The 17687-nt window shown below is 41.8% G+C and overlaps 1 protein-coding gene across 1 annotated transcript in view; it reads right to left on the reverse strand.

Moving 5' to 3' along the window:
* Nucleotides 1–916: 916 nt before the first annotated feature.
* The window catches only part of myo3a (myosin IIIA), a 75756-nt gene continuing 58985 nt past the window's right edge, over nt 917–17687 (reverse strand). The window contains exons 27-37 of the mRNA XM_090199676.1: nt 17301–17506; nt 17045–17156; nt 16769–16931; nt 16523–16612; nt 16299–16422; nt 14507–15722; nt 14244–14388; nt 11278–11369; nt 9252–9292; nt 2650–2943; nt 917–2301 (exon numbers count right to left, since the gene is read on the reverse strand). Of these exons, the coding sequence (XP_090055802.1) occupies nt 2184–2301; nt 2650–2943; nt 9252–9292; nt 11278–11369; nt 14244–14388; nt 14507–15722; nt 16299–16422; nt 16523–16612; nt 16769–16931; nt 17045–17156; nt 17301–17506 (2601 nt within the window). The 3' untranslated portion in view covers nt 917–2183. The remainder of the gene's footprint in view (nt 2302–2649; nt 2944–9251; nt 9293–11277; nt 11370–14243; nt 14389–14506; nt 15723–16298; nt 16423–16522; nt 16613–16768; nt 16932–17044; nt 17157–17300; nt 17507–17687) is intronic.

The raw sequence follows: 17687 nt of genomic DNA on the forward strand, positions 1-17687 counted from the left end.
GAATACATTCTAAACACTTTTGAATTACCCATAATCCTCTAAAAACAGAGCCATGTGGCACGATAGGATTCAAACCAATTAGTTAAATATCTCAAATTTCTCAGGCTTTGGATCTCCTCATAAAATATCTTAACTTTTAAGCCACATGTTAAGTTGGATTTATTTTTAAATTGTTGGGTAAAATTAAATGAACAAATCATTGAAATGACTTGCAATCATTTTTAGTAAGTATACTGTATGTTTTTAGTTTTTTTATTATACATTTCAATTCACCCTAGAATCTTTTTGTGGCGGGGTGGTTGAGTTTGTAAAACTTCAATAAAATTCAAATGAAATGTACCATTTTACTGCCCCAGAATTCGAGGGTTCAATTCTTACTTCTGCCTGTCCCACTTTCACTCCTTCTCTATCTCCTCCTGTTTCCAGTCTAAATAAAGCATTGAAAAAAGGTAGATTCCACAAAAAATATTCTCCACGGGTCCTCATCAATCAATATTTAGGCTATAAATAATTTGCATTTCTTAACTGTTTTGATTGTGTATTTTTTTATGCTGCCTTTTACATGCACTAAAACCCCCAAAACTGTTTTCACAACACCAATATTCAGATTAAAATAACCACTTTGGGTGTTTCAGAGTACTTCTAGTCTGTTTTAAAACCCTTTCTGTGTATCAGAACACTTACATTGGGGTCGACATTCAAACCCCCTCCTAACATCAGATCCCAGGTAAGGTGCACTACTTTTCACAACTCTCCCCAAAAATGTCCATGTCAGGGCAAGCTGTCAACATCCCCAAGGGCTCTCTTAATTAATAAACGGTTAGAGCCACATGGAAGGTAAACCGAAGGATGGGGCTTGGCAGACGGACGGACAGTTACTCTTAAAGACGAAAAAAATATGGACAGGAAATGCAGAAAGTGACTGATAGTTTATCAGGAAGTACAGCAGCCTATCTGCCCTTCAGAGGTTTCTGTATGTCACACCAAGGAGAGCAATGACATATGCACACACTATTTGATCAATTATAAATGATGTATTTTAAAAGACCCAAATATGTAGACAGCCACTTAATTAAAGTTAAACAAGATAAAGTACTAAGCGTGGTTGGTAATCAACTGTAATAACACACATTGCAATTGAAAGACAGATCATTGCAACCTCAAATCGTGCAGTCATTGTGTTAAAAACCGATATGACATTACATTTGGTCTGATGGTACGACATACACTACGGTCTACAGGTCAATTTATGTATTCAAATTAGCGTTGACCTTTTACATGTATCTGTATTGCTTTGTATATTTACACTTCACAACAGTAATAAAATGATGTTTGAGTTGATAATATTGACCATTCAAGCAGCAAAGAAGCATTCATATCAACATACTGTACATCACAAACCCATACACTAATAAACAGTGGTAGTGCCAATGCAGTGAATTTCAGGAACGTAAGCTGCCTACAGCCAATGATCACCACGAACCCTTGTTTGATAACCCACTGTGCATCACCATAAATGACATAGGACCACATTTTCCTTCCAACTTTATATTCATGGACATCAATAGTGGTAACCCTGTTTTAAATCGATCACAATACACTGAAACAGATCCTAGAGGTAGAGCCTTCATGGCTTGCACCACATACCACTCCATTTCTATTCTCTATCTCTTTTGACATTCAATTCCTTTCATATACATTTTGAAGGATAAAGAACACATTATCAGCTCACACTAAGCAGCGAATGAAGCTTACCAGCATTGTTTAAAGTAGATACAACAAATCTGCTTCTTAGAAGAGCCTGACACAAGTATTTACAGACTGACAAAGTTAACTCGTTCGTGACGCCATCTGCTATGTATAGGCCCCAAACTCAACGTGGTAACTACAGGGAAGTGGCTTGGCGCAACACCGTCATAACAATGCCATAAGCAAAACATACCAGCTGTCATGACATTTTATGAAAACCAATGTTAGTTTATAACAGCTGACACAGCACTATCATAGAACGCAACTCATTAGACATTCAAATAGGGTTTGTCAGATGTTAACAAAAGTCAACAGTAATGAACTATCATGTCGCATTATGTCAGATGTTATGGCATGCTTCTGGCGGTGTCACATACAGGGAGGTATTATGCCATTTTGCTTTAAATGGAGTATGCCGTTGAGAAGAGCACTGCTCAGTCTCTGTACTGTTTGATGAGCCTTCTTCTCTGGGAGGTCTTTCTCAGGAGCTTTCTGTAGTCATAAGGGTTGTCGTCCTGGCCCTCTGCAGAGGGCAGTCTGGGAACGGAGTGCCTGTCAACACAGCAACACAGGAGATAAAGTGAGACAGGGCCAGGCAGGAAATGAACAGAGGACCAAATAGTGAAAGAGGGAAAGAGATGCAGTACAGTGAGAGATGAGCAGAGGGATAAAGATGGAATGATAGATGGTAATAGATGAGAAAAGATCAAGACTCATGGTGGAATATTTAGGATTTGTTTGTTTTCTCTCTGCAGTCTCTCTGCGTCATCATAGACGTTCATGCTATGGACATACACTATGTATCAGTGTCTTGTGTCTGTGTATTCACACGTATTCCCAGGCGTATTAACAATAGATATGTGAGTATATGCATTTGTCTGTAGTGAATGGATTACACACCTTTTATCTGCTGGCTCGGAGACTGCCCTCTCTCTAGACTGTCTCCTGTCTGGAGTTTGTCTTCTTGTCTGTGGACTTCTGTCTGCAGCTGTTGACTGCCTCCTGTCAGAAGACTGTCTCCTCGCAGAAGACTGTCTCCTCTCTATAGAGCGCCTCTGTTCGATAGACTGCCTCCTCTCGAGAGATGCTCGTCTGGTGAGAGAGGTGCGTCTGTCTCCGGCTATGGCACCGGTGGACTTACTGGTGGGGAGGCCCTGGTAGTACTGGTCATCTACGTCCAGCAGCTTCCCAGGACTGGAGCACAGACAGGAGAAGGCAGTTATGGTCAGTCACTTACTATTTGACAATAAGTCAAAGTGGACATTTCATATGCCATACATAATTTGGCTCTCCGAATATGGCAAACCGATCAAATCAAATCAAATCAAACTTTATTTGCCACATGCACCAAATACAACAAGTATAGACTTTACTGTGAAATGCTTACTTACAAGCGCTTAACCAACAGTGCAGTTCAAGAAGAAGAAATTATTTACCAAGTAGGCTAAAATAAAAAGTAATAATAAAAAGTAACACAAGAATAACAATAACGTGCTTCTACACCTGCATTGCTTGCTGTTTGGGGTTTTAGGCTGGGTTTCTGTACAGCACTTTGTGACATCAGCTGATATAAGAAGGGCTTTATAAATACATTTGATTGATTGATTGATATACATGAGCAACCGGTACCAAGTCAGTGTGCAGGGGTACAGGCTAGTTGAGGTAATCTGTACTTGTAGGTGGGGGTGAATTGACTATGCATAGGTAACAAAAACAAACAAACAGCGAGTAGCAACAGTGTACAAGTAAATTGTCCGGTGGCGATTTTTATGAATTGTTCAGCAGACTAATGGGGGTAGAAGGTGTTGTATTGCTGTATTGTGTCATGGCGAGGAAATATCAACGATACATTTGCTCGGCCATTGATTGGCATTGAGGAAGTTTCTCTAGCCAGCCACGCTGTTCACCCGATGGCTACAGTAGCCTTAACAGAGTATATTATTTCATAGCAGGATGAGCATCAATATGAACTCCATTACTCCACTTCCTCATTACACCAGCCTTGTGATGAGCTAGCTGGAGCTGTGCATAATGTGAACCCAGGACCTTTAGTTCTACAGCCGAGGCGGAAGGGCCTTCCTAGTTCCTGATTAATCACTGCCTCCCCTCCTCTTCTATTGACAGACTCAAATGGAAATTTCCCCTCTGTGGGTTTTCATATCCCCCCTCTTCTTTCCGGCTTATTGGTTGAGTTATGTAATAGAAACAGTAATCTATGTCACAGGCAGAGGCTGTGGCAAGCCTCAATGCCTACGGACTCTCTAACTAACAGGATTCTGCCGCTATTATATCGTTCAGTTAGACCGGCCACACAATGGGTGCTTTTCAGTCAAAACCGCATAACGGGTTTCCAGGTTAAAACTAAAAAAGGTGTTCCTCCAGCACTGAAAGTTGAGTTTTAGTTGGGTTTGCATTTTCATTAACACAGGAAACACGTTTTATTGTTGAATCCGAATGCTTATTCTCACAGCGCAAGGGGAATCGTTTGTGTCATTCTCTGGAGACTTGATTACCAGTATTAATTGAATAGGACCTGCGTCTCAGGAGCCAAATGGGATTTATTGAACCTGAATGGGATCTACTTTGCAGTGGTATAGGGCTTATCTCTTTCACTCTTTCCATATCCCTCCATCATTACCAGCCCAATCGTTCTACACCAGGCTTGGAGTCTCTCTCTCTCTCTCTCTCTCTCTCTCTCTCTCTCTCTCTCTCTCTCTCTCTCTCTCTCTCTCTCTCTCTCTCTCTCTCTCTCTCTCTCTCTCTCTCTCTCTCTCTCTCTCTCTCTCTCTCTCTCTCTCTCTCTCTCTCTCTCTCTCTCTCTCTCTCTCTCTCTCTCTCTCTCTCTCTCTCTCTCTCTCTCTCTCTCTCTCTCTCTCTCTCTCTCTCTCTCTCTCACACATTCTTCTGTTCATTGGTTCCTTCCACTTCTCTGTGAACCTCTCTTCTTTCTTCTTTGCTTTTCTAGTATTCACACCCCTTGAATTTTTCCATATTTTGTTGTGTTCCAGCCTGAATTAAAAGTGGATTCAATTGTAATCTTTTTTTTGTCACTGGCCTGTACCACTTCACCACATAATGTCAAAAAATGAAATTATGTTTAGCAATTTTCTTACCAACTAAAAAAAACAAACATCTGAAATGTCTTGAGTCAATAAGTATTCAATCCCTTTGATATGGCTAGCCTAAATAAGTTCAGGGGAAATGTATTTCTTAACAAGTCATGTTTAACATGATTTTTGAATGACTACCTCATCTCTGTGCCCCACAGAGGAAGGAAACCGCGGGTTACTGGTGACATTAAAACAGTTACTGAGTTGAATGACTGTGACAGGAGAAAACTACGGATGGATCAACAACCTTACAGTTACTGAGTTGAATGGCTGTGACAGGAGAAAACTACGGATGGATCAACAACGTTACAGTTACTGAGTTGAATGGCTGTGACAGGAGAAAACTACGGATGGATCAACAACGTTACAGTTACTGAGTTGAACGGCTGTGACAGGAGAAAACTACGGATGGATCAACAACGTTACAGTTACTGAGTTGAACGGCTGTGACAGGAGAAAACTACGGATGGATCAACAACGTTACAGTTACTGAGTTGAATGGCTGTGACAGGAGAAAACTACGGATGGATCAACAACGTTACAGTTACTGAGTTGAACGGCTGTGACAGGAGAAAACTACGGATGGATCAACAACGTTACAGTTACTGAGTTGAACGGCTGTGACAGGAGAAAACTACGGATGGATCAACAACGTTACAGTTACTGAGTTGAATGGCTGTGACAGGAGAAAACTACGGATGGATCAACAACGTTACAGTTACTGAGTTGAACGGCTGTGACAGGAGAAAACTACGGATGGATCAACAACGTTACAGTTACTGAGTTGAATGGCTGTGACAGGAGAAAACTACGGATGGATCAACAACGTTACAGTTACTGAGTTGAATGACTGTGACAGGAGAAAACTACGGATGGATCAACAACGTTACAGTTACTGAGTTGAATGGCTGTGACAGGAGAAAACTACGGATGGATCAACAACGTTACAGTTACTGAGTTGAATGACTGTGACAGGAGAAAACTACGGATGGATCAACAACGTTACAGTTACTGAGTTGAACGGCTGTGACAGGAGAAAACTACGGATGGATCAACAACGTTACAGTTACTGAGTTGAATGGCTGTGACAGGAGAAAACTACGGATGGATCAACAACGTTACAGTTACTGAGTTGAACGGCTGTGACAGGAGAAAACTACGGATGGATCAACAACGTTACAGTTACTGAGTTGAATGGCTGTGACAGGAGAAAACTACGGATGGATCAACAACGTTACAGTTACTGAGTTGAATGGCTGTGACAGGAGAAAACTACGGATGGATCAACAACGTTACAGTTACTGAGTTGAATGGCTGTGACAGGAGAAAACTACGGATGGATCAACAACGTTACAGTTACTGAGTTGAATGACTGTGACAGGAGAAAACTACGGATGGATCAACAACGTTACAGTTACTGAGTTGAATGGCTGTGACAGGAGAAAACTACGGATGGATCAACAACGTTACAGTTACTGAGTTGAATGGCTGTGACAGGAGAAAACTACGGATGGATCAACAACCTTACAGTTACTGAGTTGAACGGCTGTGACAGGAGAAAACTACGGATGGATCAACAACGTTACAGTTACTGAGTTGAATGGCTGTGACAGGAGAAAACTACGGATGGATCAACAACGTTACAGTTACTGAGTTGAATGGCTGTGACAGGAGAAAACTACGGATGGATCAACAACGTTACAGTTACTGAGTTGAACGGCTGTGACAGGAGAAAACTACGGATGGATCAACAACGTTACAGTTACTGAGTTGAACGGCTGTGACAGGAGAAAACTACGGATGGATCAACAACGTTACAGTTACTCCACCACACTAATCTAATTGACAAGAGTGAAAAGAAGGAAGCCTGTACAGAATAAAAAGATTCCATAAAGTAATGCTGAAGAGGCAAAACCTGGTTCAGTCTGCTTTCCAACAGATAGAATGATGAATTCACCTTTCAGCAGGAAAATAATCTAAAACACAAGGCCAAATCTACACTGGAGTTGCTTACCAAGAAACCTTTCAGCAGGACAATAATCTAAAACAGAAGGCCAAATCTACACTAGAGTTGCTTACCAAGAAGACGGTGAACGTTCCTAAGTGGCCATGTGGCCGTGTTACAGTTTTGACTCATTCGGAAAGTATTCAGACCCCTCAAGTTTTCCCACATTTTGTTACATTACAGCCTTATTCTAAAATGGATTAAATCTTGGTTTCATCAGACCAGAGAATCTTGTTTCTCATGGTCAGAGTCCTTTAGGTGCCTTTTGGCAAACTACAAGTGGGCTGTCATGTGCCTTTTACTGAGGAGTGGCTTCCGTCTGGCCACATAAAGGTCTGATTGGTGGAGTGTTGCAGAGACGGTTGTCCTTCTGGAAGGTTCTCCCATCTCCACAGAGGAACTCTGGAGCTCTTTCAGAGTGACCATCGGGTTCTTGCTCACCTCCCTGACCAAGGCCCTTCTCCCCTGATTGCTCAGTTTGCCCTGGCGGCCAACTCTAGGAAGAGTCTTGGTGGTTCCAAACTTCTTCCATTTAAGAATGCTGGAGACCACTGTTTTCTTGGGGACCTTAAATGCTACAGAATGTTTTTGCCACCCTTGCCCACATCTGTGCATCGACACAATCTTGTCTCGGAGCTCTATAGACAATTCCTTCGACCTCATGGCTTGTTTTTTTTTCTCTGACCTGCACTGTCAACTGTGGGACCTTATTATAGACAGGTGTGTGACTTTCCAAGTCATGTTCAATCAATTGACTTTACCACAGGTGGACTCCAGTCAAGTTGTATAAATATCGAAAGGATGATCAATGGAAAACACGATGCACCTGAGTCTCATAGCAAAGGGTCTGAACACCTATGTAAATACGTTTTTTTCTTATTTTCTTATTTTATTATACATTTGTAAACATGACGAGAATGACGAGGGTTTAAAAAAAACAACATTTTAGAATAAGGCTGTAACGTAAGAAAATGTGGAAAAAGTCAAGGGGTCTGAATACTTTCAGAATGCACTGTACTTGAAAATCTATGGCAAGACCTGAAAATGGTTGAGTAGCAATGATCAACAACCAATTTGATGGAGCTTGGATGAATTTTGAAAAGAATAATGGGTAAATGTTGCACAATCCAGGTGTGGAAAGTTCTTAGAGACTTACCCAGAAAGATACAGCTGTAATCAATGCCAAATGGGCTTCTACAAAGTATTGACTCAGGGTGTGAATACTTATGTAAATCAGATATTTCTGTATTACATTTTCAACACATTAGTTAAAATTTCTATAAACATATTTTCACTTTGTCATTATGGGGTATTGTGTGTATATGGATGAGAAACATTTTTATTTATTCAATTTTGAATTCAGGCTGTAACACAACGAAATGTGGAATAAGTCAAGGGGTATGAATACTTTCTAAAGGCACTGTATCTATCTGTCTTCCTTCATTTTTTCACTGTGCTGTTTCACCACTGCTTTTCCTCACTGACACAATCCACCTCTCTCTATCACTCTCTCCCCTCCTATTTCACTCCCTCTCCCCACCCCTGTCCCTCTCCCCCCTCTCTCTCAGCTGTCAGCGACAGTTGGAGATGCTATCTTTCCTCCTGACCTTCTCGTTCTTAATGATGCATGTAAACTGTTCCTGTCCATAGCTGGCTTTATTTATCTGCTAACAAATTATTACCCTTGATGTGTACAGTCTCGTCGTCTCACAGCCCAGTGTGTGTGTGTGTGTGTGCGTGTGCGTGTGCGTGTGTGTGTGTGTGTGTGTCCAGATTATTTTGATAAAGTACCATACCCCTTCCTTGTTCATCCAGACCTATCTGTCTGTCTGCCAGCCTAGGGGAACCTCTATCATCACCTTTCTGGGAGCTACACGCACCTCGTGGCCCACACACACAGACACACTGGGAAACACACACAGACACACTGGGACACACACAGATTCACATCAAACAAAAAACAGACACGAAGCAAAGGAGGCTCACATGGTCTGTCTATCATGTATTGCAACATATTAGGTTTATTGTAGATCCTAAATAATTGATCACTGCATCTTTCATTAAATACTCAACAAACACACAGTAAAAATACTGATGTTACTATGAGTGCATTATATTGGACTTTGTCCACATGGCACTTGTCATATAGTTAGATTTCATTAAGTAAAACCATTGTATAAGGAGGATGAAGGATAAGGCCAATTAAGTCCATTGTAAATGTGTAAGGCTACAGGCCGTTAAGTTTGGACCCACACCCTGGCCTTACAGTTGGCACTGTCCCATATTCATTACTCACAAGCAGAGGTCCAAGATCTAACCTCTTAAAGGCCTGCCAGTAGCTACAAGTGGCTAGTTAAAACAGGGTGAATGATGGGCCGTTGACTTACCCTTGTTTCCGTGGCCTGCGTTTGTCATCCTGGACAGACCTCTGAATGTGAAAGACACAGGAAGTCGTGTTACATGGAAATAAACTAGGATTCAAATCTGTGAATATGTTTAGCTCTATAGCCTACTTACAAGATGTATTGCCTCCAATATAGCCTTCGAGACTATGTAAAAACTTAGAACTTAAAGCCGGCAGGTGATTAGTCCAGTAATCAATCGATCTGTTGGTTGACTAACAATTAAGGTCAGCTAGCTTGAGATCAGCTGAAGCTGAAGGGATGAGGTTGGAACAAACCTGCAGGGACTCTCCAGCCCCTACTTTGTGCCTTTCTAGTGCATACTGAAATTATTAGACAGAAATATTTCAACAATATAACACATAATGGAGTGCATCAAGGCTTAACTTCTTTGGGACAGGGGGCTGTATTGAGGAACTTGGATAAAAAGGTGCCCAGAGTAAACTGCCTGCTACTCAGTCCTAAAAGAATATACATATAGTTAGTAGATTTGGATAGGAAACACTCTGAAGTTTCTACTCTTTGCCTATCCAAGATACAGTGTCTATGGGGTCATATTGCACTTCCTAAGGCTTCCACTAGATGTCAACAGTCTTTAGAACGTTGTTTGATGCTTCTACTGTGAAGGAGGGGGGAATGGGAGCTGAATGATGAGCTGACCACGCACGTGAGAGTTAGCTTGCAGTCCATTGCATTTCTGAAGACAAAGGAATTCTCCGGTTGGAAAATTATTGAAGATTAATGATAAAAACACCCTAAAGATTGATTCTATACATTGTTTGACATGTTTCTATGGACTGTAAACGGAATTGTTTGACTTTCGCCTGCTCGCGCCGCATGCATTTGGACTGGGCTAAACGCGCGAACAAAAAGGAGGTATTTGGACATAAATGATGGACTTTATCGAACAGTTCAAACATTTATAGTGGAACTGGGATTCCTGGGGGTGCATTCTGATGAAGATCATCAAAGGTAAATGAATATTGATAATGCTCTTTCTGACTTTGTTGACTCCACAAAATGGCGGATATCTGTATGGCTTGCTTTGTTGTTTTAGTGCTGTACTCAGATTATTGCATGTTGTGCTTTTTCGGTAAAGATTTTTTGAAATCTGACACAGCAGTTGCATTAGGGAGAAGTGGATCTAAAATTCCATGCATAACACTTGTATCTTTTAGCAATGTTTATTATGAGTATTTCTGTAAATTGATGTGGCTCTCTGCAAAATCACTGGATGTTTTGGAACTACTGAACGTAACGAGCCAATGTAAACTGAGATTTTTGGATATAAATATGAACTTTATCGAACAAAACATACATGTATTGTGTAACATGAAGTCCTATGAGTGTCATCTGATGAAGATCAGCAAAGGTTAGTGATTCATTTTCTCTATTTCTGCTTTTTGTGACTCCACTCTTTGGCTGGAAAAATGGCTGTGTTTTTCTGTGACTAGGTACTGACCTAACATAATAGTTTGGTGTGCTTTCATCGTAAAGCCTTTTTGAAATCGGACACTGTGGCTGGATTTACAACCAGTTTATCTTTAAAATGGTGTGAAATACTTGTATGTTTGAGGAATTTTAATTATGGGATTTCTGTTGTTTTGAATTTGGCGTCCTGCACTTTCACTGGCTGTTGTTGAGGTGGGACGCTACCGTCCTGAATATCCCAGAGAGGTTAATAGCATACCCAATAGGATTCAAGTTGAATCTATGCCAGTTGAAAGACTTGTACGGTTTTGTAATATGCTTTCCTGCTTTCCATCGAAGCACTTGAAGTTGTCATGGACAGACCTTGGCAAAACTACATTAATGGAAAACTTTAAGGTTGGAAAACTTCTAACAACAGAGATTGTTACATTCCCTTTGATCTTGTGTCTTAATCACTCTTGGAGAAAAATGGCCACATCAATAATGTAGTGCGAATGCCAATAGATAAAAATGCAATTATTACAGTGCTGTAAAGGTGACAGAGAATGTATCACTACTGTATGGATGTAGTCAGACTCACATGGATGAGGTTGTAGTACGTAGAGTCCTCAGGGGTGTTGAGCGTCTTTGGCTGCTGGGTTCTGCGAGGCGTCCGACACACTTTCAAATCGACTGAAACATCACAACAACAAAAAGACCCAGATCAGCAATAATGCTTTGATTTCCAAGTAGCTAGAGAAAGTAGACATAGGTGTATTGTTATCCAGGTTTTTCATTTTTTCTACAGTATTTATCAATTGTGACTTGACAAATCCCTGGTTCATCATTTTTAAAAGAGTGCTATGTAATAAACAGAGACATTTTGTGTCCTTGTGTTTTTTTTTACACAGGAACTGAGTGAAAACAGTTTTTTCATGTTATGCTTGAGAAAATGGCTTCCAAAAGACTAGCATGAGGAGGCGATTGACCCCCTGAGGGCAGCGAGAACACACAATGACTCCCCTGCTGGTTAACTCTACTCCACTTCACACTATTCTGCACTATTCTGCACGCTCTAATATTTTAATCACTGCCTTTAAACATAGCTTCCGAGAGGACAAACATTGCTACAATTGTAGCAATACCTGAAGAGAATATTACCTGGAAATAATTTTGAAATGGGAGGGTGTTTTAATAATGGTGGCTTCAGGAGATTCTATTCTACCAAAGACTTAAAGATTTTGTTGAAAATCATTATCCTAAGTATAAATATGGTAAAGTACACACATTAAAGGGTAAACATTTTTTTTTTACACAACTGCAAACTGCAAACTTCAAGGAGAAGGGCATTCAAGGAGTTAGTTTGATGGTAATTTGTGATGTCATCGCCAACCTCACTATTGATGAACAATAGAGGAACAATGGAGAACAAAAGAGGAAAGGTCCACCTGCCCACTTGTTTCATGTCATGAGACACCTGGACTACCTATTGAGATGGGTCTTTTGTTAAGTAAATCAGGTGATAAATGAGCTGAAAAGGAGACTGGAGTAGGACTTTAAGTTTTGAGAATTTTACAAACTTAAATGTCCCCAAAAATCGTAAGCCTTTATTATTCAGTTAAACTAACCTCATGGGCTTAGGGTTTGGATGCTATGTAGCCTACTTGAAGCTGATATTTGGCCTACAGAGCTGTATGGAAAATTTACTTAGGCCGTTATGTTAGACCCTTTTTTTCTAATGACTTACTTAAGAGGCTTTGTGACTGGGCGTATGATCACTGGAGAGGCTATCGGGGGTGAACACATGGTTTCCAGGTGCCATTCCATACACTCTGTTCCATAAATGATTATGAGCTGCGCTCCCCTCAGCAGCCTCTACTGTGTTCCATATTATGGTGACCTATAGGTCTCAGTAATGTATTGAATAACATGTGTATGTGTGCATATGGATGCAGTATGTAAGGTAAAGGCTGTATTTCATGCATGGGTTGGCATAGTTTTTCATATTATTGAACCTGTCTATTGAAAGGTCGTCGGTGATTCTGTATTGCTCAAAGGAGAAAAGCTCATTTGAAATCCCCATATTAATGGTTGTTGTAATTGCCACAGCGGTGCCTTATGAAACGTGATTAGCATTTAATGACCTTTTCCATGAAGTGAAATATGATTGGCATTCTAAGAAATGTCCCCAACTTTCTTTCTGCATATAAAAATTTGTATTTTAATTGAAATGTAGCGAGGTATGAGGACAGCTTATTATTGGATCAAATCGAAGACATTTTGGAGGATATAATGTCTCTGGAAATGAATTCTGCTCCTCAGGCAATGTGTTGCTGTTAAGAACACCTTGTAAAGGGCACATAGCAGGCATCTCAAGAGATTGCAGTTTGGATTTTATTGTTGTGGTGAGTTGTTATTGTACTAATATAGTGTATATCTCACATTCAGAAAATGCAGGTCTGATACCAGGTTACCAATTGTGTTGAGCCGCCGCTTATACACAGCACTGCAAGCAGCCACACATAGTCCCCAAATTCTAGGCTTGGCTCTCACAATCCAATATGAGAAAGTCACCCATGACACCAATAAAACTAATCATGGATGACACAATAATTATATTTCTTCCCGACACCTGGTAAACTTATGATGATAATAACATTTCAGCTGCCAGACGGATTTGACACACCAAGCACTGAGATGCTGAACTTTCACTCTGCCAGCTCCCTTGCTCATCCTTTCAAAGCAATTGCACATATCACCGGTGGGAATCAAATTCATTTTCTGATGACGCATCGCGCCGAGAACCGCTTTCCGGTTTTGGCACTTGACATCCCCAGTTTTTTTTTAGATACAATCTAGCCTTAATGAGAGAGAAAACAGAGCTTTGTCCGCTGATAAAATCATCAGCTAGTGCGAACCGGAGACATAACAAAAGCTGTGCCTTCTTTTCCCCATCTTGTTTCGCACCTGAGGCAGGGATGACTGAGCATAGGCTGAAAGTAGCACCTGAAATAGGAGAATGATTTCACAAAAAGGGGGAAATGACATAAGACATACAAAAAAAAACGCGATAATATCTGTGCACTTCACACATTGAGAAAGCTGCTTCGAAAAATGTAAATACTAGGAATGTGTTTGACATATTGTCTATAGGGCCAACCTGACACTCAAAGAAACACTGGTCATAAGTTCTCTTTACAAATGAAGGAGTTGGTTATGGAAGTAAAGGCTATTTGCAAGTGCACTCTGTCTTATTTCAATGAGTGTCAGTGAACTCTATTCAGCTCTCTGTCTGCGAGGGATAGTCTTGGAGCTGTTTGACCAAGCAGACGAGTCAGGAGCCCACTGGAATGATGGATAGACCAGAAAAGAAGGATTTGATTGCTTCTTCAGACAGGAAATCATACGCAACACTGCCAGAGTGACTCGGGATCACCATTAGTACTTCCAGTTGTTTTTTGTATAAAATCAGTCTACAATATTTAAATTTACTTATTCTCAAATGTATTGAATTTCATCCATGTCTGTACTCTTGTGTCTTGTCGTTTTCACAAAAGTCAGACTTACCTGATTGCTGATGGTTGGCAGCAAAGCCATTGACTGCCTGCCCTTTGACAAACATGCCGTTATTGGCTGGGTTTATCTGGTGGGCCAGGATGATCTCATTCAGCTTCTGCTGGAGGCTCATGTAGTTCTGGGAAGACGTCGTGACCTGTTGTATAGACAATGGACAATTGATACATATAATCAAAAAGTTGGGGGTTCAGAACCCCAAGAAAAGCTGTTGGCAGACGTATAAAGTGGGTTATAGTGGGTTAGTACTAGATTACCTCTTTAGAAAAGACCTCCAATTCCTCCATATCTCTCTGGGCTGTGGCCTTGGTGGCCTTCAGGTTCTTCCTGTCCTTGTAGCCCCTGAACTGGCTCTGGATCTTCACCGCTGCCTGCTCCTCGTCATACCTATCCCCTCCCTGAGACTCTGTCTCCTCTGTCTCCTCTATGCGAACCAGCTCTACATCGGTGAGGTCCACAACCCTGTCCTCAACCTTCAATCCTTCCTCCTGTTCCTCAACCATGGGTTCCTCCTTGCTCCTTTTGACCCGTTCTCTCTCCTCCTTGAATTTCTTTCTATCCCGGTGTCCTCTGAAATTGCTCTGCAGAACGGTGGCAGCTTTTTCCTCGTCTGGCTCCGACTGGCTTGCGGTGGACGGCTCTGGTTGGGGTTCTAGCGTTGGCTCCTGTGGCTGGACTAGTTCTTGTTTGGGTTGTTCTTTGGCCTCTTTCGCCTTCTTTTTCTTGGGGATTTTTCCTTCCTCCTGCAGGCGTTTGCGCTCCTTGTGGCCACGGAAGTTACTTTGAATGACCGTTGCTGCCTTGGCCTCATCTACTTCCTCCTTCTCTTCCACTCCTGCAGACACGGCTGCTGTCTCTGGAACCTTTGACATTCCTTCTGGTTTTGACATACCTTCTACCTTTGCGGTCTCGTCTTCAGTTGGGCTCATCACTCTCTGTTTCCTTGCTGGGATCTTGCCTTCTTCAACCAGCCTCTTCCTCTCTTTGTGGCCCCTGAAGTTGCTCTGGAGAACTGTAGCTGCCTTAGCTTCCTGTTCCGGGTTAACCTCCTCCCCTTCTGCTCGCTCTGCATTCTGTTGCTCGTCAATTTCTGTGTCTTCCTCGTCCACCAGCTCTTCACCCACTTCAGTGTGTTCATCGTCGTCGTCCTCTTCCGCCTTGGCCGTGTCTTCATCCTCTTCCTCCTCCTCCGCAACTTCGGTCAACCCATTCTCCTCTTCCTTTTCCACTGCAAACTCCTGCTCCTCCTCTTCATCCTCCTCGATAATAGCAGACTCCAACTCCACAGGTGAGGGTGACCTTAGTCTCAAATCGTCTCCGGACAGTGTCTTGTGGCGCTCCCTGAGTTTCTTTCTCTCCTTATAGCCTCTGTAATTACTCTGGAGGACCACGGCGGATTTGGCCATCTCTTCCTCCTCCAGTTTGGCAGCTTCAATCCTCTCTTTCTCTACCCTGTCTTTCTCAATGGCCTCCCTAAAGAGAATGCAGTTGATTTTTCTCTGAACAGAATCAAACTCAATGTCAAATGTTTATGATCTGGAACAACTATAGGGGGTATACTCCACATATACGTTGATATGAAGAGTTGTTCCTGCCTTGTCAGCAGCTAATGGAGATCCTTATAAATACTGAAATACTAATTATGAACTGGGTGTTTCGAGCCCTGAATGCTGATTTGTTGAAAGCAGTGGTATATCAGACAATATACCACGGATATGACAAAAAAATACTTTTTAATGTTCTAATTACGTTGGTAACCAGTTTATTATAGCATTAAGGCACATCGGGGGTTTGTGGTATATGGCCAATATACCACGGCTAGGGGATGTGTCCAGGCACTCCACGTTACGTTGCGCATAAGAACAGCCCATATCTGTGGTATATTGACCATATACCACACCACCTTGGGCCTTAGTGCTTAAATATAAAATGTATACTAAATAAAACATTAACTTCACAATGCTTAAAAAGTTCTGGATCTACTGTCCTACATTTGACTATGACTCTGTTTTTTGCGTAGTGCAGATCCATCGACATGGTTTTCCCTACCTTTTCTTTTTAAAACTCTTCCTCTCCCGGTGTCCTCTGTAATGGGCCTGAATCTTGGCTGCTGCTTTATTTTTTTCCTCCACCAACTCCTTGTACTTCCTCTTGGCGAGGTGACCTCGGCAAACTGCAGAATAGGAGGGTACAAGTTGAAGCTACACTAAACGTACCACGTATCCCTCTGAACACGAGCAAACCGATCTTAGAAAACAAAATCGTCTCCTCACCAGCCTGTAACTGGGTGATGAAGGTCTCAAACTTGGCTTTGCTTAATTTATCATCAGCACATCTCCTCCGTACTTTATGTCCTCTGTACGCTGGTGGACAATATATTAGAGACAAATCATTAACATACAGATATTAACTATTGTTTATGATAATAATGACGTTAACAGTATTTGCACACGTTTAAAAGGAACTGGGACAGTTTTGGTTCCACTATGGTCATGAGGTCAAAGTGACCACGTACTGACCTGATTGTATGGCCACAGCGCTCTGTGCTCTCTTCTCCAGTATTTTGCGGTAACGTTTGGCCCCCAGCCAGCCCCGGACGTAGGCCTGGACCAGAACGATGCGGTCTATGGTCTGCCTCACCATCAGGTTTAGGGTCTCCACATGGTAGTACTTCAGAAACACCTGAGACACCACATCGAAACACAATCGAAGGGTGTAGACTCAGTCATACTCTCCATGAGATTTGTCTAATCATTTACATTTGACTACAAAATACTCCATGAATGTGACCTTACTTTCGTTTTGCCCAGGACCCAATTTTCCAGTTTGGTTTTTTCCAATATAGCTGCACAAGTCTCTGGGCTCGCATCTGGCTCTTTGTGCGCATGGAAAGCTAGTATGTAGTACCTGCAACAACCAATACTAGACTTACCAAACCATTCCTGCACACTATTAGCCTAAAACCCACAACATGAGTTGTCTATTCTTCTAGTCATTCACAAGCAATAAGTGGGAGCCTATGGAGTCTTTTCTATGATTAGGATCACCAACCTGTTGACGAAGTTGGTGTAGAGGATGCGGTGAGAGTAGCCCTGCCGGCGGATCTTAGCTGTCTCCAGGACACCCGTGTAACGCAGCTGCACCAGCACCTTCTCCCGGTCAAACTTACTGGCCTGCCGGTCATTGTTGGGCTTGATGCAGCGCACAAAGTGGGGCTGTCCCGCCACCATCTTGGACAGCAGGTCCATTAGGGAATACTGGTGAATGAAGAGGCAGGAAGTGAGTAGTTTACCTAAAGCATCCAATCAAAACTAGTGTCCAGGTAAAGACCTGAATAAGACGAAAATGCCTATTCATGAATTCCTGTATGAGAAGACATATTTAGTTGCTTTCTTTTCCCGTGTAAACCAGTATTTATAATCTAATTTTCCAGGGGTA

This window comes from Oncorhynchus mykiss, chromosome 15 (assembly GCF_057628025.1).
Source record: "Oncorhynchus mykiss isolate SJ-2025 chromosome 15, ASM5762802v1, whole genome shotgun sequence".
In the NCBI taxonomy this organism is placed as follows: Eukaryota; Metazoa; Chordata; class Actinopteri; order Salmoniformes; family Salmonidae; genus Oncorhynchus; species Oncorhynchus mykiss.